Source organism: Myotis myotis, unplaced genomic scaffold (assembly GCF_014108235.1).
Source record: "Myotis myotis isolate mMyoMyo1 unplaced genomic scaffold, mMyoMyo1.p scaffold_m19_p_16, whole genome shotgun sequence".
NCBI classification, from domain to species: Eukaryota; Metazoa; Chordata; class Mammalia; order Chiroptera; family Vespertilionidae; genus Myotis; species Myotis myotis.
The window spans coordinates 50,645,315-50,673,268 of NW_023416320.1; the positions used below are offsets into that span (position 1 = coordinate 50,645,315).

A 27,954-nucleotide genomic window follows, 5' to 3' on the forward strand; every position below is an offset into this window, starting at 1 on the left:
CTCCCTCCCTCCCCTCCCGCCACCCGCCACCCAGGCTCTCTGGGTTCAGAGCAGGGGACCCTGACTCCGCCCAGCCCAGCAAGCTGAGCGCCCGCAAGCTCCTGGCCCCAGTGCTCGCCCGACTGGTGTGGCTGCTGCCGGGGTCCCTGCTGTCCCTCCCTCACGCTCCCAACCATGTCCCTACTCAGCTGGGGGTACGCGGAGCACAACGGTGAGTGCCCCACAGGAGGACTGGGTGGGGGAGCCAGGGAATGGGGGGGATCTGGGGGCAGGGGTCATGAGGCCACCTGCACACCTAGGTCCCCTGCCCGGGGGCCATTGGGGACCATGTGCGGGAGACGCCCTTGGGGTGTCGGTTCAGGGGTGACAATGTGCCAGGGTCCCCCAGATCCCCAACAGCAATGCCTTTCACAAGCTGCGGGGGGGCGGGGGGGGAGGAGGGGACTCACCCCGGTGACAGCACTTCTGGGTTAAAGGCAGTCTGAGGACACACTTGAATGAATGGTGACTCCTCCAGGAATAAATCATGGAAATGCTTACTGTATTGAGGAAATTCGAATCACTGGAATGGCAGCTCTGAGAAGGCAGGGTGCCTCCTGGGGCACCCAGGATGCGGGTTTCAGGCAACCTTGACAGGGCCAGCCCCTCGTCCTGCTGGGCCCCTTGTCCTGCTGGCCCTGGGGGCTTAGGTTCTTTCTGAAAGGTGAAGGCAGTGTGGGGCTCCTTCTCCAGCACCCCCCCCCCCCCCCCGCACACACACCCACCCTGCAGACACTGCGGGTCAGCAAAGGGATTGAAATTAAAGCGCGTGGGCAAAATGCAGTTACTGATGGGAGCAGTAATAAGACGCGTACTTTTCTTCTTGTCTATTCTAAACTATCAAAAGTAAACCATTTCCTCATTTTTCTATTAAACAACTTATTCAGCTAATTTTTTCAAATACTGATTATTTAAACTAATAGCATAGTGGCACCTAGAAAGCCTTATAGTGACCCACTGTCAAAATTAGGCGGGGGAGGGGAGGAAGATTAATCAAAGAACCTATATGCATATATGCGGAACCCATGGACACAGACAATAGTGGGGTAAAGGCCGGGGGGAGGGGCAGAGGAGAGGCGGTCAAAGGGGCAAAAAAGGGGACATCTGTAATACTTGCAGCAATAAAGATAAATTTTATAAAAGAAATAGAAAAAAATTAGGCTTGTGACTAATAACAATAATTGTTATTACTATTATTATTGGACAAACGTATATTATTGAATAGTACTGTGTAGTTGATTTTTATAGAAACTTTGACAAAGAAATGGAAAAGTTTCCCTTTTAACTGTAGCCTTTTGACATTAAAATTAATTTGCCAATAAAAATGGTAGCAGATAAAATTTAAAAATTAAGAATAACTTTGGTGGATTTCTTTCTGATGGAGGCTATAATCTTACATTTTGCTAATTTCCAGTTTATGTTTGGGAGGCACAAAATCAATTGTCTTTAATTTCCCTCTCTGCTGGAATGATCCTTAGCATTGTTAATAGTTACTGCAGGCCAATAGGGCCCTAACTGGTTAGGACAGTGGTTCTCAACCTTGGCTGCACATTAGAATCACCTGGGAATCCTTTTAAAATCCTGATTTCTGGGCCTCATCCTCCGGAAATTCTATTTCTTTGTTACTAATGTTGTGGCCCCACCCCATAACAAAGAAACAGAATTTTCAGAGGATGAGGCCCAGAAATCAGGATTTTAAAAAGAGTCCCAGGTGATTCTAATGTGCAGCCAAGGATGAGAACCACTGGGTTAGGAAGAAGCATGCTTTTGATCAGTGAGTAGTGATGACTCTGTAATATGCTAGGAAACATTGAAGCTGTCTGCGGACATTTTTCAGTCTAACGCTCTCCCAACTGAGTTATTTCGGTGGCTGTTGTCTGCAGACATTTTTAGAGTCTTCTTAGGAGAGCTGTTAGCAGGGACTGATTCCATAGCTTTCTAAGAATGGGGCAGGGGTTCCCGCTTTAGAAGCAATAGCGATGAGGGGACACCTTGAGGTAGGTCGCCTGTGGCCAAGCCCCACGGGGAACGATGCATCTGGCTGGCAGGGCTGATGGTTCTGGCTGGACTGTGGGTGAGCAGCTGGCAGGAGCCCTTGGCAGGGTCCCCTGCACAGACAGCGTAGGGCTCCTCCATGCACCTTCCGCGGTGCTATTGGCTTCGTTTAGAAAGTGGCCACTGCAAACTACGCGTCACCATGACGTTCCCAAGTTCCTGAGCCAGTGAAGAAACACCACACACCTCTCCTGAAGCACCATGTTCAAACGGGGTTAACGCTGGAGGTTTGGACTATTTTTACAAGGGGGGTCCTCTTAAGAGGCAGGGAATGAACCTACCCTAGTAGTTAATATCTAACGTTGAGTATTTCAAAATGGTTCTGTTATAAAGACTGGAAACCGGAGGGAGTGGTTAGGAGGACACTCCTGATGAAAGAGTTGGCAGATCTGAAGTCTAATGTGCTTTAGGCAGTCATGCCTGGTGGCTGTCAAGGGGTGGGGGGTGGGAGAGAGAGAGAGAGAGAGAGAGAGAGAGAGAGAGAGAGAGAGAGAGACGAACACAGGCTAGTGAGTGCAGCAAGGTGAGTGCGGGTCTAGTCAACGAGGACCGGGTGCTTTTCTGTAAAAGCTGAAGGCAAGGACTTGCGTGCTCAAGGGCCTTCAAGTCCAAAGCGTCAGGCTCCGGGGAACAGCTGCGGAGTTGTGTGTACTGTGTTTGGTGCGCGTTCCTGCGGTGACGTTCCTCCCTGAGGCTTAGAGAGGGAAAACATTTTCATTCTTTTTTGACAAAAGGAGGAGTCATGGGGAAATGAGATTTAGAGATGGGAGCTGTGGCCCACCGTGGCATTTCTGCATTTCTTGAAGTTATATTCCAAATCCGATCTTTAAAGACGCTCGTGCTGCTAGTACCAACGTGGTTCATGGTCACGCTGCACGGTCTGTGCAGTAAGCACCTGGGTTCTGGAGCAGCCAGGCCCGCTGGTTGGTGCGGGAGGGCAGAGCTCTCTGGCTGTGGCGGCTGCTTGGCGGCAGGAGCAGTGGAGGAGACAGGAGTGACCACGTCTGTCCCTGTCCGCGGACGTGCTGCTTACTTGGAGCCACCACTGCGGTTGGTTTTGAGAAGCAGAACTCGAATCCAGTCTCCAGAGCAAGGCCGAGGCCCCCAAGGGCACTGCCGGCTGTGGGCTCACATCATTTACAGAATGTGTCTCACTTGGGCGCTGGGTGCTGAGTAGCGGGTCAGGGTGAGCATTGTGCCGCCTTTGGAATTCAAATGTAGCATTGGCAAAAAACAGAGGGGCCTCCTGAGGTGGAGAAAAGAGAAACAGATTGCTCCGTGACGCCGCAGCTGCAGGGGATCCACATCCCATTTCCCGGCAGGGTGCGGCCACTGCGCTGCATTATCCCGTGAGAGGGGGTGTGGATTACCTGCTCACACGCAGGCCACCGCAGGCTCACTCAGCTGTCCTTCCAGCGCGAACTCCTGAGCCCTGCAGCCCCCGCGCTCACTCCGGGAGCTGAGACGGAATCCCTTGTTCTCGGTGATGAATTGTGCTGTTGTTCTGCGCTTGGCAGAAAAGTGCCTTTGGAAAGTACCTTATAAAACATACGTGCTCTTTTGTCTACCAGGGTTTGTTTAATTCTGAAAATGAGTGAACGAAAGCCAGAAGTTTCCATAAGAGCAACTGGTCTTGTAAAAACAGCAGCACACAGTGGGATGTGAAGGTCCTGAGGATGAAGACCTTTTATTAATCCCCGTTCTCTCTTCAGGCTCAAGCACAGTATGTGGCACTCAAGGAGGACTCCTTGAATGACACCCCTTGCTTAGTCCTTCTCTTTGGTCCTGTGCACTCTATCCAGGTCCTGTTCACTGGAACCAACTCTTCCCCATCGCTGATGGGGACCAGCAGTCCCCGATTGAGATTAAAACCAAGGAAGCAAAGTTCGACTCTTCCCTCCGACCTCTTAGCATCAAGTATGACTCGAGCTCTGCCAAAATCATCAGTAATAGTGGCCATTCCTTCAACGTTGACTTTGATGACACGGAGGACAAATCAGGTGGGCTTTTTTTGGGGGGGAGGGAGTAAGGGGCTCGGACAATTGGATGGCGCCTTCTTTTCTCTCTTATTTGAAACACCTACCCATTGGATGTCCCTGTTAGTACTTTGCTGGGACCTGTCATAAAAGTTGTGTTTGATTAGTTCAGGGACAGTGTCTTCCACACCATCAATAAAGAATGGCCAACCCAATGAAACTCGTATCATTTCTATGTGACACACTAGCTAAATGAATAGAAACGAGCATTTCCTTCGCCTTCAAGCCCAAGAAGCAGATTGGTATCAAGTTTAGAAGTTAGATGACAGAGAAGATTAGGAGACTCATATTTTAAGGCTGCTGAAAAATTACTTTTACTTTTAGTCTAATATCAGGATGCTGCTGCATTTGCTCTATTAATGATAAGTATAGTTAAATGTTAAAAACCCTTCATTGGAAGAAAGCTTTCACTCATTAAGCACAGCTCTGGTTTAGTCATAGTTCCCTGTGCTTATGTAAAGCTATATTGTTAGTTAAAATTATAAGCCCGTAAAATTACTTCCTCATACTTGTCAAATTCATAAAAGTGATTCATTTATTTATTCAGAGCATTGTAAAAAGTGCACAAAGAGAGATTAACACGTGGTGTTTTCAACTTGTGGGGAAAAGAGGGACCTTGCTATTCATATATGTGTTTTCTTCACACCTCAGCTCTGTGAGGGCGGGAGGCTGAGGTAAAGGGGAGGGTGACGTAATGGGCACAGATGTGGTCACGTAGAAATCTGAGGCTTCCAAACACAAAGCTGACACCACCCACGATTGGGGTTGGAAACTGGTTATAATATCTCAAATATTAAAGGAAACCGAGGTTACAGTCCTCGTTCCAGAATAAGAAGTGACTGGATAAGACTTCCCGTGCCACTCGCCGGCCCTGGAATCGCGCTGTGGTGACGCCAGGTCACACCGCAGCCGCTTCTGTGCAGTCATTGCTCAGGCACCGCCCTGCCCTGAGGACACACAGGAGCGAGGCGGTCCTCTTAGAGGAGCTTGCTTGCAGCTGGGCAGACAGTAGCTGTCTGAAGAGCCTTTTTCTGGTTGTGCTCCCAGCCGTGCTTACTGTCCAGGCAGCCGACGCCAGTGCAGTTGCGGAAACGGAGCAGGACGGGCACGTTACTGACAAGGCTCAAGGCAGATGCAGTGCAGCAACACCTATGTTTCTAGTTTCACAGCGTGGTTGAACTTCAGGGCAGAGAGCAGCTAACAGAGGCCCTCTTGCTGAGGTGGCACACATTCCCCACACTTCTAGGCACTCACCTCTGGCTTCTTACCCTCTGTAGACCTCTTGTGTGAGCGCATCATTTGAAGAGATTTTTTAAAATTCTGGGTAAAGTGATAAACGGGCTCTATACGTATGCCAAGTATGATTTCGGAGAAATGATCACTTATTTTCAGAGTTAAGATGGAGACAGTAATATGTATTTACTCACCTAGGCTGGAAAGCGAGATGAATAATTCGACACTTGAAAACACTAAATCATTCTCATTAAAAATAACTTTGCCACCATTCTTCATCGTATCCCACAGTTTCACTGTCCTATAGAGACCATCTTGAAGGCAGCGCGAGGCTCACTGTGACCTTTTGACTCGCTTTCCCCACCCTGTGCAGAGCCCTAGGTGGTCATCACAGGAGCCACCCGTGGTCCGGGTCGCACGTGGGACATTTCAGTACAGACTCTCCAGTGTGGAGCCCAGCGAGGCAGAGAGAGGCCAGCGTCGCTGCTCCCCCAGGCGGGGCTGCGCTGATCTGGGTGAAGCCTGGGCTGGGAGCGGCTCCCAGAGACCAGCCAGGACTCCTGGGCCTTTTGGGGTCTCCGTCTTTCTCCTGGGCCAGCTGGTTTGTGCCTCCTCCCAAAGCGCACTCAGTTCTAGAACAAGAGGTGAGTCCTGAGCCCTCCCTCTGCATGGCGCTGTGAAGGGTGCCCTGGCTCGGCTCGGTTTGTGCAACAGAACAGGAAAGACAGGACGCCAGCACTGGCTGCCCTCAGAGGCCGTGGCATCCGGAAGCAGGCCACCACCCAGGGAGGGCATGTGCCCATTCAGCTCATTTATCTGTGAAACATCTTGGAGGCTGTTTAAAGCCAAACCAAAGATCCTCTCCATCAAGGATCTCCTCGGGGACAGTCGCGGGAGGGGCGGTGCCGTAGGGACACCAGCAGAGTCTGCCGGAGCGTGTTCAGGGCAAGCGGAAGCAGTGGCACCGCGCTGTCGCGGACAGTGACCGAGAGGGGCCTTGCAGCCTGCCGTGGGGTGCTCCCCTTCCCCTTCTTTCCCAGAGGGCTCTGAAGATAGGCAGCTACCTACCATAGAGCAGTCTGGGCCTGGCGGAGCCTAGAGGGTGCCCGACCATCCAGCCTTCCCAAGACTCGATTGCATGTGCTCCCAGTTCCTCCTTGGGCAGGTAGATGTGAAGGGCCATCAGTCCAATCCCCTAGTTAGGAACAGGGAAACAAACACAAGTGCGGACAAGAGAGCGGACACGAACGGAGGCGTGGGTGCGTGTGGGAGGAGATGTCCTCGCTGAGCGGGGACTGTGCCCGGCTGCTGATTGGACCCCTGCCCAGCTCTGAGCCACCGTCCAGCGCCAGGCTGGGGAGAAGGGCACCTCCCGGTGCTGGTCCCCGCACAGCGGTCTGGCCTCCTGCAGTGCAGCCCAGAGGGCACAGGCAAGCGTTACCTTGTCCTTTTGTTTCTTGCTGTTTACAGAAGACTGCATATGAAATTCTTAACATCTTTCCTTCTTATATAAGGTGGGTCATTCTTGACAAATTTTGTAACTGCATATAATTATGTGTATGTAACATAACTAAAGAGCAGGGCCACTGAAGTCAAGCTATTGTTGAGGCTGCACTGGCCCATCGGCACTTCCTGCTGTTGGGTGATGGGGATGAGCCCTGTAGGTGGGTGTGCTGAGCTCAGCCGCCAGGGCCTCCGGGCCCTCGGGGGTCTGCCTAGCAGAGATTAATCACAAGGACACACTTTAGGACTATGATTTCTAGTAAGACACTTTTCTGTCTTAAGATATGACTCCATTGCCATAATTCTATTTTTTAAAATATATTTTTATTGATCCAAGAGAGGAAAGGAGAGGGAGAGAGAGAGATAGAAACATCAATGATGAGAGAGAATCATTGATCAGCTGCCTCCTGCATGCCCCGCACTGGGGATCTAGTGCACACATGGGCCCTGACTAGGAATTGAACCAAGACCTCTTGGTTCATAGGTCGACACTCAGCCACTGAGCCCTACTGGCTGAGCTCTGTGGCCATGGTCTTAGAGAGCATATCTGTGGGGGAAAAGTGCTAAAAACACACTTTGCTCAAGTGGCAACATCTCATAGATTTTTAAAAAGAGTTAATGTGTCCTGTGTTTCCTGCTTCCCTGAGAAGATGAGCTCACTCTGCCCGCATTTGTGGGAGCAGCAGCGGTACCGCAGTCATCATAGCTCGCGGGTCCAGTTGGCTATCTGCGGGGCAGGGGCGAGGGCTGTGTGCTCGTTTTTCTCCTTCCCCACGACATTGGGGGGAGGCGGCGTTGCTCGCCGGGGTCATGGCCTGACAGCTGGAGCTCAAGGCCAGAGAATTTGTGCAAGGTCACGGTGGTGAAGCCAAGGTGAGCCCAGGTCTTCAAGTGCTGAAGGCTCTCCTGCGCCACCTGCTGTGCTCCTGGGCCCGGCGGCCTCCCGGGACGGGGCAGCCCTGCGGGCTCCCTGCGCTGAGCCAGAGTGCCTGCTGGGCTTCCCGTGTCCGTGCACAGCTGTCCTGTGGACGCGCTCACCCTTCAAAGGTTTGTGTTCACTCCTCGCCCACCTGGAAGCTGGATCCCTGCCCGTGAACGCCAGGCGCCTGGGTAGAACCTTCCTCGTGACGCGGGTGCCATGCTGGAAGACGCTGTGGGGGGCGCGCGGTAACACCCTTCTTGCTAACAGTGTCACCTGTGTTGCCCTTTAGTTCTGCGAGGGGGCCCGCTCACTGGAAGATACAGGTTGCGACAGTTTCACCTGCACTGGGGGTCCACGGACGACCACGGCTCTGAGCACGTGGTGGACGGAGTGAGGTACGCCGCCGAGGTAAGCCATCGCCAGGCTCCTGACAGAGCTGTCCTCTCTGGTGGGAGGTAAGGGACCACGAAGGCGTCCTTGACCCCAAATAGGTCCCGAGCTGATTCAGATCTCAGGTGGGACCTTGCCTCCTTCCGTCAGCGCAGGAGCTTATCAGCGTAGCTGCGAACGGGGAGCCTCAGCGCGACCCCGAGAGGTAGTGTCGCTGAGCCCGTGTGAACATGTGCTCCCGGACTCGGGGCAGCTTGGGAAACTGGCCCAGGAAGCAGCAAGTCTGTTGACACTAAGTCACAGGCTGGCTCCTGAGAGGCCAGCGAGGAGAAAGGAGAGAGACGTTTGTTCCAGTCCCAGCTCTGTGCATTTTGGTCCCGACACATTCACTCATATCATGTAAAATCCCCAGAACAGAGGTGAGAATCAACGGCAAAGGGCCCTGTGGGGTCAGACACCGCTCTCCTCAGCGCTCCGTCCCCTCTCACCTGCAGCTGCGCACCGGGCAGCGCCGTGTGCAGAACCATGACGTCCTGGCTTCTTCACCGGCGTCACTCCTCCGTAGGGTGCTAGCCTTTAGGAATACTCTACCTCCCGGCCGGCGGGGCTCAGTGGTTGGGTGTCAACCTATGAACCAGGAGGTCAGGGTTCAATTCCGGTCGGGGCACATGGTTGTGAGCCTGATCCCCAGTGGGGGCTGTAGGAGGCAACTGATGGATGATTCTCTCTCATCATTGATGCTTCCCTCTCTCCCTCCCCTTTCCTCTCTGAAATCAATAAAAATATATTTTTTAAAAGAATACTTTTCTAATCCTCTGGCTAAAGCACAAAGCATAATACAGTTAAATACTGCTGACCCCTGGCTTTACCATAGATGGGAGGGAATTGTCCTGTGACTCGGCCAAAGCTACTTCTGTGTGCCCTGGTGCCGGCCAGGAGACGGAGGACCGTGCAGGCAGTTGTGCTCGTCTGCCCTCAGGCTTACCGAGCCAGTCCGGCCCTCCTGGGCAGCCCTGCTGTGCGGAGAAGCCCAGCAAAGGGCAAAAGGCCTTGCTGCCGGTTTTATTCTTCCATCACTTGTACATCTGCTGGTCGGGGCTATTACCCAAAGGCATGGTCACCTCCTGAGCGCTTTGTGTGAGAACAGGGCTCCCAGGCTGCGGGGGTGGGGCCCTAAATCCAAGACAACCACAGAGATGCTCAAGCTGGGGGGGGGGGGGGCGTGGGGGAGGGGCGGGGAGGAGGGGCGGGGAGGAGTGAGGCCCCGAAGCCGCTGGTGCTCAGCCTCTACCGCCCATGCTTGTGTTGTGAAGTTCTGTGTTGGAACGTAACGTATTCTGAATCTCAGAAGCTCTGGGTCGGGCTGCCTCTGTCATGTCCCAAAGCAGCTTGGGACAGTGGTCCACCCTCCACACGCCTGAGCGTGGCCCTGGAGGTGAGTGGGGCTGGCGCCGTCCTCCGCGTGGGGCTGCGAGCTCTGGCCGCCGGCACTGCGGACGGTCCTTGACGCGGTGGGGCCTCCGGGCTCACTGTGAATCGGGGTCTTTCTCGTTTCGTAGGTTCGTTTGTCCCTGAGCTGCATTCCCTCATTCACTAGGAACGCGTCGGGGGTCACCTCATCCTCCACCTTCCCTGGCTCACTGTGCGGGGAACGGGGGCATCCAGGAGAATAGGGGGCGTCCAGGAGACACATCCCTGAGGAGAAGAGGCGCGAGCCAGGCAGCAGGACAGGACCCGGCGGGCCTGCCCAGAAGGGCGCGTGTGCCTCGGGCGGGAGAGAGCCCCACACCCCAGGAGAGAGTGCCCGTGGGACTAGAGCGTGGACAGTGGCACATGGCAGAGGCCGGTAGGGCTGAGCTGTATTCTAAGAGCCGGGACGTCACTGACTGGCTTTGAATTAGAAAGTGATAATATTTGCATTTAAAAAATATCATGCACGCTACAACTAGAGGAGAGATTGGGGTGAAGCAGGAGGGGATGAGGGTCGGCGAGGAGGCTCTGGGGGATCCTGGTGGCGGGTGACAGTGCAGGTGGCCGGCTGCCCAGCGGGCGGGGGGTGGGGGTTGGGGGGAGGCGGGTGTCTGCCGCTGCGACAGCGATGCTGTGGAGAGAGAGTCTGGCCGTGCAGGTGGCCGGTCACCACGCAGACGGGCGGGTGAGTTCTCTGACGGAGCCATGCCACGTGGTCATGGCGAGGCTGAGTGGTCAGGAGGAACCCCTGGGAGATGCCACCTGAATTGAGACCGAATGACCAGAAGCCACTCGGAGAAACTCCAGAGAGCGCTTTCCAGGGAGCGGGCAGCAGGGACAGCGCTCGGCGGGAGGGAGTCGCGTGCTGGGAACAGGCGTTGGCCTTAATGAGAGGCGCGCCTGGCGGGCATGTGGGCCTGAGCGGGTCAGGGTCCTCCTTGGCGTGCGGGATGAGGACAGAGGCAGTGGCGAGGGTACTCTGTATCTTATGAAACCTCTGCTGTTGGGGGAGCGGGTGAGGCTGGAGGCAGTGACGGGCCTGGAAGTGGCTTTTCCAGTACACAGCTGAGCACACGGCCCAGGCACCTGTGTGGGACCCGCAGCTGAGCACACGGCTGTCACTGTGTACTTTGTACCTGACCTCAGGGCATCATCAGGTTATGCCCTCTTCACACATGAAAAAGCGAAGGAAAGAAAGACAAAAGGAAAAGGCCGCTGAGAGCGGTAACATGGGAATGTAATTTGGGGCTGAATCTGACGGCTGCATCGCGAAGCTTTTCCCGAGGGTCCCGGGCCGCGAGGAGAACGCGGACGGAGCTGCGCTGGAACTCACCTGAGCGCAGCGTGTGCCTAACACACAGAAGCATCGGGCACGGAGGTGAGCGTGAAGCTGTGATTTCAGCACTGACGGTGACTTTTGCACCAAGGCATTCTGTGTGTCAACAGGAGGCGGTCAAACGCTGAGGCTGACGAATACTATTGGTCAGACATTGTTTTCCCAGGGGAATCCGCTCCTTTCCATTTGCAGCCGCTGCTGCCACTTCGTGTCATTCGCTCCGTCACTGGGCTGTCACTGTGAATAGGAGGCGCTGCCCCTGGGTCCCACTCAGGTGCCTGGGCCGTGCCCTCAGCTGCGGGTCCCACTCAGGTGCCTGGGCGGTGCCCTCAGCTTCGGGTCCCACTCAGGTGCCTGGGCCGTGCCCTCAGCTTCGGGTCCCACTCAGGTGCCTGGGCGGTGCCCTCAGCTTCGGGTCCCACTAGGTGCCTGGACCGTGCCCTCAGCTTCGGGTCCCACTCAGGTGCCTGGACCGTGCCCTCAGCTGCGGGTCCCACTCAGGTGCCTGGACCGTGCCCTCAGCTTCGGGTCCCACTCAGGTGCCTGGACCGTGCCCTCAGCTGCGGGTCCCACTCAGGTGCCTGGACCGTGCCCTCAGCTTCGGGTCCCACTCAGGTGCCTGGACCGTGCCCTCAGCTACGGGTCCCACTCAGGTGCCTGGGCCGTGCCCTCAGCTGCGGGTCCCACTCAGGTGCCTGGACCGTGCCCTCAGCTACGGGTCCCACTCAGGTGCCTGGGCGGTGCCCTCAGCTACGGGTCCCACTCAGGTGCCTGGGCCGTGCCCTCAGCTGCGGGTCCCACTCAGGTGCCTGGGCCGTGCCCTCAGCTGCGGGTCCCACTCAGGTGCCTGGACCGTGCCCTCAGCTTCGGGTCCCACTCAGGTGCCTGGACCGTGCCCTCAGCTGCGGGTCCCACTCAGGTGCCTGGACCGTGCCCTCAGCTGCGGGTCCCACTCAGGTGCCTGGACCGTGCCCTCAGCTGCGGGTCCCACTCAGGTGCCTGGGCGGTGCCCTCAGCTGGGGGAGGTGCCGCTCAGCAGAGGCGGGAGCGGGAGGACTTGTAAAAACAAACCCGGCCTCCCTTGCTCTGCTCCCAGTGTCTGGTCGCTCTGTATCCCTGGAAGGACACAGGGCTTCTCTCTTTGGTTCCACGTTTGTTTTCTAAGCGACCGTGGGCCATGAACTAAGGAGTCACTCCCGAGGTTTCCGTGTCTGTGGCGTCATCTCTTCCCAGGTGGCTGGTGCGTGGGTGCCTGGCGTTTGAGACAACATCCACATGCTTTCCTGCCTGGCCCAGCGAGCGCCGTCTGCCCAGGTTCCTTCCCCGCTTTCTCACGCCACACGGCACCGGCCACCGTGGGAGAGCCAGACTCTCTCCGCTGTTGGGGGCGGGGTGCAGTTTCGTAGTTCACTGTTTATGGTCACTCTTTTTTAAAATATATATGTTTTTATTGATTTCAGAGAGGAAGGGAGAGGGAAGGAGATAGAAACGTTAATGATGAGAGAGAATCATTGATCGGCTGCCTCCTGCATGCCTCCCACTGGGGATCAAACCCACAACCCAGGCATGTGCCCTGACCGGGAATTGAATTGTGACCTCCTGGTTCATGGGTCAATGCTCAATCACTGAGCCACACCAGCCAGGTATGGTCATCCTTCTTTATCCAGAAATCCCCGCATTAGTTGCCTGGAGAACGTACAGTTACATTGAAAGGAGGGATAAACCTGAGCAGACTAACTCCTTCCTCTGCTGTCACCTGGAAGGTGGTTTGTGCATGAAACCCTCACGTTTCCTCCTGAGGGGCCACAGGAGTCCCTTGGGGAGGTCGAGTCGAAGCCGGCCCCTCTCACGGCCGTCAGGATCAGGGCCACGCCGTCTGGATGTGTCACGTGGCCTGGGCTCCCTGTGGCTCCCATCGCAGCGCAGCCCTCAGCCAGGAAGGAGCCCCCAGGAGCAGCCTGTGCGGGACTGTGCGTGCTGCGTCCGTGCACCGGTCTGTGTTTGGGACACGGCTGTGGCGCTGGACACCGGCTCCCTCGGGTTTGGGGAAGGCTGTTGCTCTTGGGAGAAGTTGGGATGTGGGAGAAGCCCCTTCTGGTCCAGGCCCCGTCCCCCCTGCCCTCCCCTCAGCACACCGGTCCTCCTCTGACCTCTGCTTCCAGCCCAGCCTCTCTGTCCAGTTCACTCCTGCTCCCCAGACAGGGTCGGACTCAGGCCTAGAAGCTGGTAGGTGTGTGGACACCGCTTAACACAGCGACTCTTACGGAGAATCCATGTTCACACCATAGAAAGGCCTCAGCTGCGGGCGTGAGCCTCTGACCACATCCAGGAACCACCGCCCTGTCCTTGGCAGGGTCACCCCAGGGGGCCCACTGACGCCCCCACCCCCCAACCTGGACCTGCCGCCAGTGGGGCCTGACCTCAGGCTGTGGACTGCAGTTCCGGGTGCGGGAGGGCGGGGGCCCTAAGTCACTGGGAACGGTGGCTGGAGACTGTTGGGGCTTGAGGGGTGCGGCAGGACTTTCTGGGGCCTCCAAGAGTATGGTGGGCGTGGCTGCAGAACCGTGCATGGAGGTGCAGCCCGGCCTCTGCACCAGGCTTCCCTGGCATTCATGTGTCTGAGGATGGATCTAACATGACGTTGACTTACACCGTGTCCCTCCTTTTCAGCTCCACGTCGTCCACTGGAACTCGGACAAGTACCCCAGCTTCGTGGAGGCAGCTCACGAGCCCGACGGACTCGCTGTCCTGGGAGTGTTTTTAGAGGTGAGGGCCTCTGGCTTCATTAGAACAATTACTCGGCCGTGTGGGGCAGGATTTCAGTCGCTGAGTGGACATCCTACCATTTTAAAAATAGCCTATTGATCTTTAGAGCAGTGGACGGGGCGGAGAGAGAGATAGAGGCATCAGTGAAATAGAAGCATCGAGTGGCTGCCTCCTGCACGCGCCCCATGGGGGATTGAGCCCGCAACCCTGACTGGGAATTAAACCTGCAACCTTGTGGTGCGTGGACTGAGCCACGCAGGCTGGGTTCTACCATCTTTTAACAGCAAATCAGTTGTAGGTCCTATGTTTCCCTTTTGAAATGGATGTCACAGTTCCACGTTTATGGTTCCTTTCAGCGATGGGAGCTTTGCCTTACAATCCCCCCTGTGTCTGTTGATCATTTTTGTCCATTAGCAACAGCAACAGTAGCGCTGCAGTGACGAGGAGACCCGAGAGGGGCCTTGGCTGGCCTTCCTCCTGACTGACAGCACAGTGCTCAGAGGGGCAGGGCAGAGCGGAGTCACTGTCCTGCTTCCGGAAGCATTAGTTGCACCACATGGTTTGTTGTCTCAAATGTACTGACCATTTCCATTGTTCTCTGTGTCTCCTGCACAAGTGGCCAGACAGGTATCGCTGTGGTCACACCTGGGTGGGTGGGGCCACCCCACTCCCACTGGGACCACATTCCTGCAGGGTGTTCCTCTTTGTTGCGACACCCACTGGATGGGGAAAGAGGCGCACGTGTTTTTTCTGAGGAACTCAGCTCAGGACGATCTATTGCCTTGATCTGAGACCTCCCGTTGTTTTAGGCCGAATCTGGGGGATGTTTTTCCTCTAATGTTTTGATGTCATAATAGCCTGTGTGGGTAGAGGGTCTGGAAGCCACACCTGGTTTCGGAGTGCGGGTGTGATGGAGGCGGCCTAAGCCAGGCTTTCCTCAAATTCACCTGCGTCTGCAACATCCCTAAAGCTGAGAAGCAGGAAGCTGTCACCACCACTTTGGGGGCCAAACTTCTAATTCAGCCAAGGAGCCTGCAGTGCTCTCTCCTCATCCAGATTCTTCAGGCAGGAGAGCTGTGCTGCAGAACAGCCACTGTTGGCTGTGGGCTGGCCTACGTTTTGTTTCTAAAGAATTTAAAATCCTGACTGAAATGGAGCAATTCAGACCTGTCTGCAACAGTAACCACTTCTCTCGAAATTTTATGTTTTCAGATCGGCGAATGTAATCCCCACCTGCAAAAGGTTACTGACATCCTGGATTCCATTAAAGAAAAGGTAAAGCTAATTCCTGGTGGCTGGTGACTAATATAGTCCTGTGCCAGGAGCCGGTCCATCCTTGCTGTTTCAAGGGACCTGGCATATATGGCATACTGTTCTTAATATGTTTGCTCACCTTCTTGGCACTATGTATTTTAACCAAGGTCACCTCTCTGAGAAAGGTTGTTTCCCCAGGTAGGGATTTTCCCCTGAAGTTAGGGAGGGAATAAAACCCTTTAACTAAGTGCCAGGCGGGTAGTTAATCACTTTAACTACTAACAATCACACTTAAGCTACATAATCTTTTTTTTTTTTTTTTTTTTTTTTTTTTTATTGCTTAAAGTATTACAAAGGGTATTACATATGTGTCCATAAGCTACATAATCTTTACTCCCTGGAATGGAGATTAGAAACGCCCTAACCTTTGGAATAGAGATTGATAGGATCGGAATCAACTGGTATAAATACAGATGTAACAAGACAACAGGACACACAGAAACTGGAGGACAGAACCTACACAGAACCTAGAGACAGAAGAACTTCGCTGGAGAGAACATGGCAAAAGATCCTGGACAGAAACTGGCCACAGAACCTAGACACAGAACCTAGTGAGGGAACGTGGCTACATGAACCTGGCTGGAGAACCTGGACAGAACCTGGCTGGAGAACCTAGCGAGGGAACATGGCTACAGAATCTGGCTGGAGAACCTGGAGAACCTGGCTGGAGAACCTAGCAAGAGAACATGGACACAGAACCTGGCTGGAGATCCTAACCTGAACCTCGCTGGAGATCCTGAACAGAACTCGGCTGGAGATCGTGGCTAGAGATCCTGGCAAGGCTGCTGATCAACTGAACGCTGTCTCCGTGTCATTCCTTCTTCGCCGACTCCATCCACACCTTTGGGGACCCTGGACCTGCTGGGGTTGGACCCCAGCAGTCCTGTTTTCTGCTGAGTTCTCTTGTCTTCTCTTACAAACATGTCTGAGTCAGGGCCAAGTGCTGCTCCTTGAAGTGTGTGTCCTTGACCGACAGAGCTGACATGACCTGTCACCACTCACTCCTGAAGTTTATGAAGAAGTCTTCAATCACCTAAAATAATCACATAAGTCTATTTATGCATAATTAGTTCCTGTTGGAGCTTTACAGAATAAGCCTTTGGCTGCAACACATTTTAAAGACCACTCATATGAAAACAAATCTTGTCCTTTCAAATGAATCTTAGCGATGCCCGACTTCCTCTAACATGTTTAGATGAAGGCAGGTACTCTTTTTAAAGTACAAACAGCAGGCACTAAATAACTGCGCAGCTGGGCAGTTCCAGTGAAATCTGATGTCACTGCCTGCATGTTTCTCCAGGTCTGTAAAAGCGTCCCCTTGTCATCTGTGGCTTTCTCTCCCCTGCCCCAGGGTAAACAAACTCGATTCACGAATTTTGACCCGTTGTCGCTGCTTCCGCCGTCCTGGGATTACTGGACGTACCCAGGGTCTCTCACCGTGCCGCCCCTTCTGGAGAGTGTCACGTGGATCATTCTAAAGCAGCCGATCAGCGTCAGCTCTCAGCAGGTAGGCCTGGTCCCGGCTGGTCCACTCCCAGAGGAGACTGGATGGCATGGTTTTCCACCCCCGCTGTGCCTCCTGCTGCGCCAGGAAGCCCGTGTTCTTCCTCAGACGGGATTTCTGGCCCTTCCCATTTGACCTTCTGGTTTGGTGGTTTCTTCCCCACCTCTTAGAAATGCGGGGAGGGGAGGCGCCCTTTGAAGGCAGCACTGCTTGCTTCTGTCTCCTAGTTTGGACTGAGATAGAAAGGGGCTGGGATTCAAAAGGAACGTCAGGAGAGAGGCTGCTCTTAAAAGGTGGCCTTCACCTTTCCTGCTGGTCCCTAGGCCCGCCCCTCCCACAGGCGCCGCCTTCAGGAAGGGGACTTGAGCCGCAGACCAGTGCCTGCTGAGTTTAAGAAGAAATCTGCCACCTGTGGCTTTTGTTGGCAGAGCTTCTGTGGGGCGGGGCGTCTGAGGGCTGTCGCATTTACTAAGAGGCTCTTCTTGTGACATAAGTCTGCAGGCTCAGGAGTCTTTGCCCAGAACTCTGCTGGGCTGGAACCTTCGGCCAGCCATCTGCCAGGTGGATGCTGCCAGGTGTCCCCAAGGTTGCGCTTAGTGGGTTTGGTTTTGTCCTTCCTTTTTGAATGATGTGCTGCAGGACCTTAGCAAGAATGCAGTCTAATAATTTTTGCAGCTAATAAAGCACTTCTGATGTGGGCTGGCCCACCGGCCTAGCTGTTTATTCCCCAGTCAAAGACTAGAGCTGGTTGACCTCCACCAAGGTCAAGGTCAAAGACTAGAGCTGGTTGACCTCTGCCAAGGCCGTGTCGGGGGCATTTCCCCGTGCTGTGAGGCTCATGTGCCACTTCTAGTGGCCTTGTCTTTAGGATAAAACACCTCATGCCTGGGGCATACTCATTAATCTATGCCAATAGAAGCCTCTGTGGTCATGATGCCCTCACGCCGTAACAACCCATCACTAGGAGGCTGCGTGTGCAGCAGGCCCGTGCAGGTGGGTGGGGCTGCGTAAGCATTGAGGTGCATGTGGGTGGGTGGGGGGACTTGACCAGGAGGTGCACTGGGGGAGCAGATGGTGGCTGCTGCTGCCCAGGGCTGGCCCGAGGCTCAATCAAGCCACCGATGGTGGGCTGGCCCAAGGCTCAGGCAAGCCGCCAATGGTGGCTGCCACTGCCAGGGTGGGCCTGAGGCTCAGGCAAGCTGAGGATGGTGGCTGCCACTGTGAGGGCCAAGGCTCAGGCAGCCTCGCAGCCAGCAGTGGCAGCAGCAGAGGTGTGATGGGGGTGTTACCTTCCCCTGATTGGCCGGTTGCCTCCTGCGGAGGGAGGCCAGTCTATGGCTTCAACAGGTAGCGGAACTAAGCCATCAGTAGGACATCCCCTGTGGGCTTCCGGAATGTGAGAGGGAGCAGGCCAGGCTGAGGGACTCCCTCCAGTGCACAAATTTTTGTGCACCAGGCCTTTAGTACTTTTATAAAGATCTGCATAGAAACATAGAGCTTAACTGACATGAAATTTGCTGTGAATTTTTCCATTAGAAACAAGGTGAATTGTGTCATGAGAATAGGGACCTGCCCCTGGGTTGGGGCCTCACTAATGGGTCTCACTTTCTCCCCTTCCTGTGCCCATGTGCTTCCTTTCACAATTCCTGGTTACATTTGAAAGGACACATTATAGCATCAAGACATGTTTTTCCTCATAGTCAAGGGTATCTTTACTCCTTAGAGCCACATTTGAAAGTAACTTTTAAAAAATCTACCTGTGATTGGTAAGGGACTATTTCAAAATATATATTAGATCCTTAAAGTGCACAAAGTTAACCCAATCAAGGAAACTTTCTGCAAGTGTTGGGCTATGACTGACTAGCTGTGGACTCATTACTGTATCTTATTTCAGGCTCAATTAATTAGTGTTGATTATTAATTTGGCTTTTTGCACAGAAGAGTATAAAACAGTAGCTGAGTTTCAGGGTTAGTGTGACCGGTGATTCACGGTGAAGTTTCACCTGATTCTACAGGAGCGGAAACCCTTTCAGACATCTCATTTGCAACCAGATTGAAGTGATTATCTGAGTAATAATCCAAAGTATAAAATAGTGCTATAGCGCTTGTAAGACTTAAGAATGAAGCAAAAGATATTTTAAAAGCCCAGTCCCAGCCGTAACCATGAAAAAAACATCAGACAAAACCCAAGTAAGGGGCATCCTGCGAAACACCGATCGTACTCCTCAGACTGTGCGCGTCACCAAGAACAAGGGCGTCTGAGAACTCACCACCAGGAAATGCTCAGGTGACAGGTGACTCAGTGAAATGCTGTGTCCTGGTGGGATCCTGGGGCAGAGAGAGACATCAGGTGCAAACAAAGCAGCCTGAGTAACTGCACTTAAGGGCGGCATAAACTTGGCTGTTAGTTGTGAGAAGGAACACCTTGGAAGGTGGTAACTACAGAGGAAACTGATGCGGTACACGAGACCCATTGCAATCGTTCTGTAAATCTGAACCGTCCGGAAATAAAAAGTTTATTAAAAACCCAAAACACAGAGGATTGATAAGATCACTGGGTTGCCTAGCTCTTTCATGCAAAGTCTTTTGTGTATGCCACCGGCTTAAGAATTACTTTCCAGAAAATGCTGCCTCCGTGATGACAGCTCTATGTTGAAGTTGCTGGGAGGCGTACTTGTTTATTTTTCAGTCCCACCAGAACCTCTGTCAGTCGGTTGGGCCAGTTTCCCCGCTATGTCTGACCTAAAGTGCAGAGCAGAGGGTGTTCATTTTCTTTTTCTTGATTCAAGTCCATTTTTCTCCCCCAAGTCACTGACTGAAATGCCTGGTTTACCTCCAGGCGGGGAACAGACTGTGATTCTGATATCTGGATAACAGAGGCCTCATTGTCTTGGGCAGGCGGACTTTTCCTGCCAAGTCTCTGGGTTATTCTGGGTTTTCTCCACTCGCTTCCTCAGCTGCTGAAATCCAATGTACAGGACACTTGCCTTCTATCCTAGGCTCCTTTTTAAACATTCTGTTTTGTTACGCTGTTGTTTGCATACAACATCACTCATGAGCCTCAGTGTGCCGCTGATGGCCTTGGTGGTTGTGTGTTACCATGCGATGGAGCAAGCCACGCACCGTCCAGGGAGCGGGATCCCTGCCAGAGGGCTCCGCATGCCCTTTGCCCTCCACTCACCCATGGCCTCAGGACACCACTGAGAGTCACTAGGATTTTATTCAAGTGGAATTACACAGACACACATTTCTGTGTTTGATTTCTTTTGCTCAGAACAACATTTTGAAGATTCACACATTTTATTTATTTTTGTTACAGAGTAATATCCTATGGTTGGATATACCACTATTTTATTTTATTTTTTATTGTTTAAAGTATTACATGTGTCTTCTTTTTCCCCGATTGACCCCCCCCCCCCCCGCCACTCCTGCCCCAAGGGCAAGCCCCCACTGCCACAGTGTCTGTGTCCATTGGTTATGCTAATATGCATGCATACAAGTCCTTTGGATATACCACTATTTTTTAAAAAATCTATTTACCAATTGATAGACATTTGGATTGCTTTAGTTTGGAGATGTTATGAATGTGGCTGTCCATATTTGGGTGTTAGAAATAATTGACATACACACTTTCCTGTAGACACATTTTCATGTCTTGTGGCAATGACTAGGACTGGCATTACTAGGCCAAGTGGTAAACTCATGTTTAAGTTTATAAGGTACTGCCATGTTGTCTTCTAAAGGGCGGTTCCTCAGACTGACATACCTCGATGTGGGGTTGGGGGAGATGAGAAGAGACAAACCAAAAAACTTACATACTTACTAGAGGCCTGATGCACGAAATTCGTGCGGGGTGGTGGTGGTGTGTGGAGTGGGTGGGGTCCCTCAGCCCAGCCTGCACCCTCTCACAATCTGGGACCCCTCACTCTTAACGGCCTGCCTGCTCATTCCCTACTGCTTGGCTCGCTGCTCCTTAGCGCTGCTGCTGAGGCAGGAGAGGCTCGCGCCACCACCCCTGCACTCACCAGCTGTCGTGAGCCCCGAGGGCACTCCCGCTGTGGGAGCACACTGACCACCAGGGGGCAGCTCCTGTGTTGAGCATCTGCCTCCTGGTGGTTGGTGCGCATCATAGCAAGCGGTCATTTTGGTCGTTCCGCCATAAGGGTCTCTGGGCTTTTATATATATATAGACTAGTGGCCCAGTGCATGAATTTCGTGCACGGGGGGGGGGGGGGGGTGGTGGTTGTCCTTCAGCCTGGCCTGCACCCGCTCCAATCTGGGATCTGCTGGGGTCCAACCCCAGCAGGTCCAGGGGTTCCCAAAGGTGAAGAAGGAATGACACAGAGGCAGCGTTCAGGTGATCATCATAGCCGGGTTCTCTTGTCAGGGTCTCCAGCCAGGTTCTGTAGCCATGTTCCCTTGCTAGGTTCTCCAGCCATGTTCTGTCCTAGTCAGGTTCTCTTGCCATGTTCTATCCAGGTTCTGTAGCCAGGTTCTGTCTCTAGGTTCTTCAGCCAGGTTCTCTCGCTAGGTTCTGTGTCTAGGTTCTGTGGCCATTTTCTGTCCAGGATCTTTTGCCATGTTCTCTCCAGCGAAGTTCTTCTGTCTCTAGGTTCTGTGTAGGTTCTGTGTCCTGTTGTCTTGTTACATCTGTATTTATACCAATTGATTCCAATCCTATCAATCTCTATTCCAAAGGTTAGGGCGTTTCTTATCTCCATTCCAGGGAGTAAAGATTATGTAGCTTAAGCATGATTGTTCGTAGTTAAAGTGATTAATTACCCGCCTGGCACTTAGTTAAGGGGTTTTATTCCCTCCCTAACTTCAGGGGAAAATCCCTACCTGGGGAAACAACCTTTCTCAGAGAGGTGACCTTGGTTAAAACACATAGTGCTAAGAAGGTGAGCAAACATATTAAGAACAGTATGCCATATATGCCAGGTCCCTTGAAACAGCAAGGATGGACTGGGTCCCGGCAGGGATCCCTGTGGGATATGGCCTAAACTGGAGTCAGACATCCCTCTCACAATCCAGGACCACTGGCTCCTAATCACTCACTTGCCTGCTTGCCTGATCGCTCCTAACCACTCTGCCTGCTGGCCTGCTTGCCCCCAACTTCCCCACCCCACTGGCCTTCTCACCCCCAACTGCCCCCTTTCTGGCCTGCTTGCCCCCAACTGGCCCCCCTGCCAGCCTGATCACCTCCAAATGCCCTCCCCTCCTAGCCTGATCACCCCTAACTGCCTCTGCCTCAGCCCTGCCACCATGGCTTTGTCCGGAAGGATATCCAGAATGTCTCCTGGTCTAATTAGCATACTACCTTTTTATTAGTATAGATGTGCATAGCCCATGGACACAGGCAGTTAGGGTAGGGAAGACCTAAGGGGATGGGTGTGGTCTTGAAGGGGGGATGGGAGATATCTGTAATACTATCAACAATAAAAATATATTTAAAAGTGAAAATTAATTAATTAATTAATTAAGGACTGTTCCTTCTTTTATTCTCAGTAGCAATGAGATTTCTAGTTGCTCCACATCCTTGTTAGCACTTGGTGCTGTCAGCCTTTAACGTTAGCCATTCTAGTGGGACTGTGTAAGTTTACTATGCATTGATCTGATGACTAGTGATGTTGAGCATTTTTTCACATGCTTGCTGTCTCTGTGTATATCTTTTGTGAAATATCTGTTCAAATCACTTCCCTGTGTTAAAATTGGGTTGTATGTCTTTTCATTATTGAGCTGCGAGAGCTCTTACCCAGTACAATCTGGACAAATGCCCTTTTCCAATACATGTTTTTGCAAAAGTTTTCTCACAATCTATGGCTTGCTTTTTATTTTGTAAACATGTCTTTTGAAGAGGAAAGGTTCTTAGTGTTAATTAAGTCCATTTATAAATTTATCTTTTATAGTTTGTGCAAAAGAAGTCTGCTTTAGAAATCTTTGCCTAACCATATGCCACAAAATATTTTCTTCTTTAATAGTTTCAGCTCTTACATTTAAGTCTTTGATTACTTATGATTTACATTTTATGTATCCTGTGCCCAGCCTCTTTTTCTTTTCCTCCTGATATTCTAATTACACATAGATTTGATCTTTTAATATCATCAGTGAAACTTTATTTTTAAAAAATTATCTCTGTTCCTCACTGTGGATAATTTCTATTTATCTATATTAAAGTTAATTTACTCTTTCCTGTCAGGTCAGTGCGACTGTTAAGTCTATCCATTGAACTTTGTGCTTTAGAATTTATATTTTCAGTTCTAAAATTTCTACTTGGCTCTCTTTTATTATTCTGTTTATCTACTGAGACTTCCCATTAAAAGTACTGAGATTTCTTGTGCATTAAAAAGGATGCTTTGTTTCATTTCATGTGACCAATTGAACATCCTTGTAAGTCCCGACTTTGATTCATCTTGGGCCTGACTGTTGATTTTTCTGTCTTTAAGAATGTGTTCCATTTTCTTGATTCTTGAGTGATTTTTTAAAAATCATATTCTAGATGTTGTGAACATGAAGTTGCGGTGATTCTGGACTCTGTTATTTTCTCTGATAAGCATTGTTTCTCTGGTGTTAGCAGGTAGTTTCCTGGCTGGGCTTGAATTGCACTTCTTTTTCTTGGGCTGCAGCTCTGGCCTTAGTTTGGCCATGCGTGGCTTGTAGGCTTAGAGTTGGTGGATCTGCTCTCCAGCTCATTTCTTGCAAGACAGGTGTCCCCATGGCAGACTCCACCCAGCTCCAGGTGGCACATGGAGAGACGGAAGGCACTCTAGAGCGCCCCCCTCTCCTTCCCTGTGTGTGAGCCCCCCCGACCCCGCTGCTGTGTTCCGTCTCCAGTGCCTGGAACTAGTTGTTTTGCGTCATGTCTGGTGTTAGAGTTTTTCTACACGGAGGTTGTTTGCAGGGTCTTAGTCCAGCATATCTGGAAGTAAAACTCTAATGTCTTTTTTTGCACGTTTCCCTCTTTTTTGTTGTTTTCGGGTTTTTTGTTGTTAATCCTCACTGGAGGATATTTTTTCCATTGATTTTTAAACAGGGTGGCAGGGAGGAGGAGAGACAGAGAGTGAGAAACATCGATGTGAGAGAGACACATTGATTGATTGCCTCCCACACACGCCCCAACCAGGGCAGGGATTGAGCCTACAACCGAGGTATGTGCCCTTGACCAGAATTGAACCCAAGACCCTTCAATCCAAGGAATGATGCTCTAACCACTGAGCAAAATTGGCTAGGGCTCTAATGTCTTTTTTAATAGTAAAATGTTATATATTGTATTAGCAATCATTAATGTCTAAGAATGGTTTTCTTCTGCATCTTTAGGCTATTTGTTAAGTGAGGAAAGAATTTATTCATTTGAACATTAATTTTGACTGAATATATAAAACTGTAGAATTAGCTTTGAAAATAAATTTTTAAACTGTACCAAACAGTACAACGCAATTCTAGAATTGTCTAATAATTGCTCATTCTTGCAGGCGTGATGCAGAGACACAAAGAGGTGTTCTAAGTGGCCCTGGTCCACACTTTAGAGAGAGTGGAAGGGAAGGGGAGAGGCAGAGAAAAACATCCATGTGAGAGGGACTCACCGATTGGCTGCCTCCCATGTGCCCCTACCCAGGCCCGGGATTAAGCCTGCAACCAAGGCGCATGCCCTTAACCAGAAATTGAACCCGGACCCTTCAGTCCACAGGCCAACACTCTAACCACTGAGCAAAACCAGCCAGGGCAAGACTTGACTTTTTAAGAATCACTGGAAGTCTCTTCACCCAGGTGCTCTGGGACCAGCCATCACTGACGTGGTTGAGGGGCCAGTGCGGGGAAGTTCCTAGGTTAGAAGAAACCAGGAGGTTGAGGTGCTCGCAAGCCAAGCTAACAAGCTTGTCTGGGGGCCTTGGTGGGTTAGAAATGCCACTTACTGTAGGGAGATACTCTGAGATGCCTACACCTAAAATGATACCATATTTGGAATCTACATCCAAGTAATCCAGTTGGAAGGGACTGGCAGTGAGAGAGGATGGGGGTGGGTGGGGGGGCAGTGAAGCTGGGGCCGGGCTCCTGGCGGTTTATTATTCTACGTTTGCGTGTGTGTGAAAGTCTCCATAATAAAAAGTAAATAAAAAGAGGAGGAAAGCGGGGATGCAGAGGGCGCTGGGTGGCTTCACGCTGGCTTGCGGACGGCTCATCTGAACCTTTCTCGCTTCCCCTAAGGCCTCATCTTTAATGGGGATGAGAGCATGTTACTGAGAGGGTCGTGTGGGGGATTACCAGGCAGATGAGATCATGTAATGAGAAGCACATAGCCCAGCGCCTGGCCCAGCACATTCCGTGACCGATGTTGGTGGGCAGCAGAGCAGCCAGACATTTGAGCCCCGAGTGACACAAAGTTGTTACAAAACACCAGGGAGGAGCAGTTCTGCTCCCTACACAGGGGATGGAAAGTGCAGGGCCAGAGCCAAAGCAAACAGCAGCATGTCACACCCACCTGAGCCCCCGTGCCCTGGGAGATCCCGCCTGGAGCCAGGTGGACACAGGGCCAGCCTTAGCGACGGGGCAGGTATTCTGCCTGGAGGAAGCCAGGGCAGCAGGGAGGGGCCTGGTGGGGGCCGGGCAGTGGCTGAGGGCACCAGAGCCCAGAGAGGCAAATCTGAGCAGGCCTGGAAGGCGGGCCCACCATCTGGGCAGGGATTGGAGGCAGATCCAGAGCCAGGACTGGGAGAGACACATGAACGGGACATCAGGACAGGTTCAGGGAGTCCTAAGGCAGGCGGCTCAGAGAACGTTCTAGAGTAAGTTCCTGCCCTAGACCCAGTCGGGTAAGCTGCCGCAGAGGTAGGGAGCCATGGTGGACTTGTGTGTGTGGTGGCGGAACAGAGCGGGGTGGGAGGGATGAGTAAAGCAAGACTTTCAGACTCTTCCCTTCTCGCTGGAGGCGGGGCGGGTGTGCTGGGTGAGGAGGTGAGGCAGGGCCCTGCTGGCGACTGGGGACTCGGCTCCCGCACAACCTCCCACCTGGAGTGGCCGCTGCAGACACACAGGGTGACCAGGCCTGCACAGGCGGGCGTGTCCCTGGGCCCTGGGGGTGGGTTTGATCGGCCCTGCTGCTTGACTTTTCTGAGAATTTCCTGTCTCTCCTGAAGTCAGCTCTGATGGTCTGGTCTAATGAGACATGAGTGGCAGCAGGTTGTAAAAACGCGTCTGACCCTCCCACGCTGTGCCTTCTACAGGGCGCTCCAAAATATCACGGTGCTTGCCTGTGGCGCCTGAGCTGACCACCACACAGTGTGGCTACAGACTGCTGCTGGTGCTGACCCCTCCGCCCGGCCTGGCCGTGCACCTCGAGGGTGACGGGATCCTGACCGTGGTGTCGGCGGCTAAATGACTGGCTAAGCTCAGAGAATGCGGCTCGCACTGCTCAAAGCAGCCACACAAACACTGAACACTTACTTGTGTTAACTGGCAACACGTTTGGTGAACATTTCTGAGATAGTAGAGTTATTCCAGGAATTTACCCTACCTCATTTACTGCTGTGGACCTATGCCAAATCTCAACAAATAATACTAACCACCAGGAAGTGTTAAATAATTTGTAAAACATGCTTATAATAGAAACTTCTCCACAATTAACAATGGTGACAGCGATTTATATTGATGGACATGCGGAGATGTCTGGCATGTCTGCAGGGTGGGCCAGGGGAGGGGCACCGTCGCTCACCTGAAGACGGCACACGCACTAATAGATAACAATACAAGAACAAACTCAGTTTCTCAGATCACAACTGTAAACCTACTTTTGCCCCACCCTGTATATGGAAACGATAGGTTTCAGAAGAGCATTTAGTTACGCTCATCTTTGTAATAAAACATCTCAGGTGTGTGTGCGCTTACACATAGAAGCATGTTCATCCTGGCAGGTGGCTCGGTTGGTTGAGCACCAAGGAGTCTCAGGTTCGATTCCTGGTCACGATGGCACATGCCTGGGCTGCGGGCTATATCCCCAGTAGGGGGAGTGCGGGAGGCAGCTGGTCAATGCTTCACTATCAAATAGATGTTTCTCTCTCTCCCTCTCCCCTCCCCTCTCTCTAAATATACATAAAAAAACTATTCTTAGAAAAAACAGAAGTGTTATAGTGTCAAGTGTCTTGTGACGTGGTGACTAGCAATCTCTGTTTTCTTCTTGATACTTTCTACTGCGTGAAGTTTGCAAGATACGTAAGCTTTCTTGTAATGAGAAAAATTAAGCCCTTTTGGTGAGAAATGTGTTTTCCCCTTAAGTTGTAAACACGACCAGAGGTGGAAGGCCTTAGGCTTTCTCCATAGATAGTTGTCTACAAGGCACAAGAATGGTGAAAACAAGACAGTCCTCACAGGATGGGCGTGGCTGCCGTGGGCACCGGGCCTGCCACGCTGGGAAGCCCCCCGTGGCCCGTGGCTCCTGAGGTGACCCATCCAAGGCTTCACTTGGTGCTGAGGACACTGACGCCGAGGTCCCGGGTGGGGCAGAGCTGGCCTGGGTCCCCGCTAGGAAGGCCCGTGCCCCCCTCAGCCCCTGCCCCCCATCCCGTCAGGTAGGAGGGCTCGTGGCCTGCGCTCAGAATCCAGAGGCACCTGCAGATGCTGAGCTGTCAGCCAGGGGCGGCCCTGCAGGCTGAGCCAGGCTGAGGGGACCTGCCTGCAGACTGCAGCTCCTGGCGCAGGGTACCTGTTTCTCAGCTCTGTGCTGGGCCGCGCTCACACTGGTCACCTCGCTGACGCTGCCTCCTTCCCCCACAGCTGGCCGCCTTCCGCAGGCTCCTGTGCACCCCCGAGGGCCACGCGGCCGCCTTCCTGCTGAGCAACCACCGGCCCCCGCAGCCCCTGAAGGGCCGCCAGGTGAGGGCCTCCTTCCTCTGACAGCCGTGGCCGGGGACCAGCCCACACACGTCTGCGGAGAGAAAACAGTACCAAACAGGACACAGAATCCCTCCCGATGGCGGTTTCCCTGCGTTCGGGTCGGGGGTGCCCTGTGCTGTCAGCCGCAGCAGAAAATCCGATCCCTGTGACCACGGACCTCACTCCCGGCCTGGGATTCGCGCTCCTGGCCTCGGAGCCGGAAACTGCCACGTGTGCAGAACCACGAGATGCGTCCACCACCACCTGCAGGGAACTGGGCAGCATCGCAAGCCTCAGCTCGTGCTAAACATTGTCCGTCGTAGAGACCGAGCCGGTCACGTTCTCCTGATGTTTGGTAAAAATCTTGAGTTTGTTTCCAGAGTGACAGAATGGGGCACCTCTTTCTGCCTGCAGACTGCAGCTGCTGGCACAGGGTGCCTCTTTCTGTGGGGAAACCAGGGATTCCGCTCAACATTCCACTTCATTAAAAAGTTGGTCATATTTCCAATGTTAAAGTGAA

At 52.6% G+C, this 27,954-nt stretch overlaps 1 protein-coding gene across 3 annotated transcripts; it reads left to right on the plus strand.

Annotated features, from left to right (window-relative positions):
• LOC118670450 (carbonic anhydrase 13) lies at positions 1-27,954 on the plus strand. 3 transcript variants are annotated; one of them, XM_036337456.1, is made up of 7 exons: positions 11-211; positions 3,897-4,094; positions 8,078-8,196; positions 13,655-13,750; positions 14,963-15,025; positions 16,416-16,571; positions 27,336-27,954. In XM_036337456.1, the coding sequence occupies exons 1-7, from the start codon at positions 175-177 to the stop codon at positions 27,453-27,455; spliced, it is 789 nt and encodes a 262-aa protein (XP_036193349.1). In that variant the 5' UTR covers positions 11-174; the 3' UTR covers positions 27,456-27,954. The 3 variants fall into 3 exon arrangements, with proteins under 3 accessions (XP_036193351.1, XP_036193350.1, XP_036193349.1); XM_036337458.1 differs by lacking the exon at positions 3,897-4,094 and having other exon boundaries at positions 1-211; XM_036337457.1 differs by lacking the exon at positions 16,416-16,571 and having other exon boundaries at positions 10-211.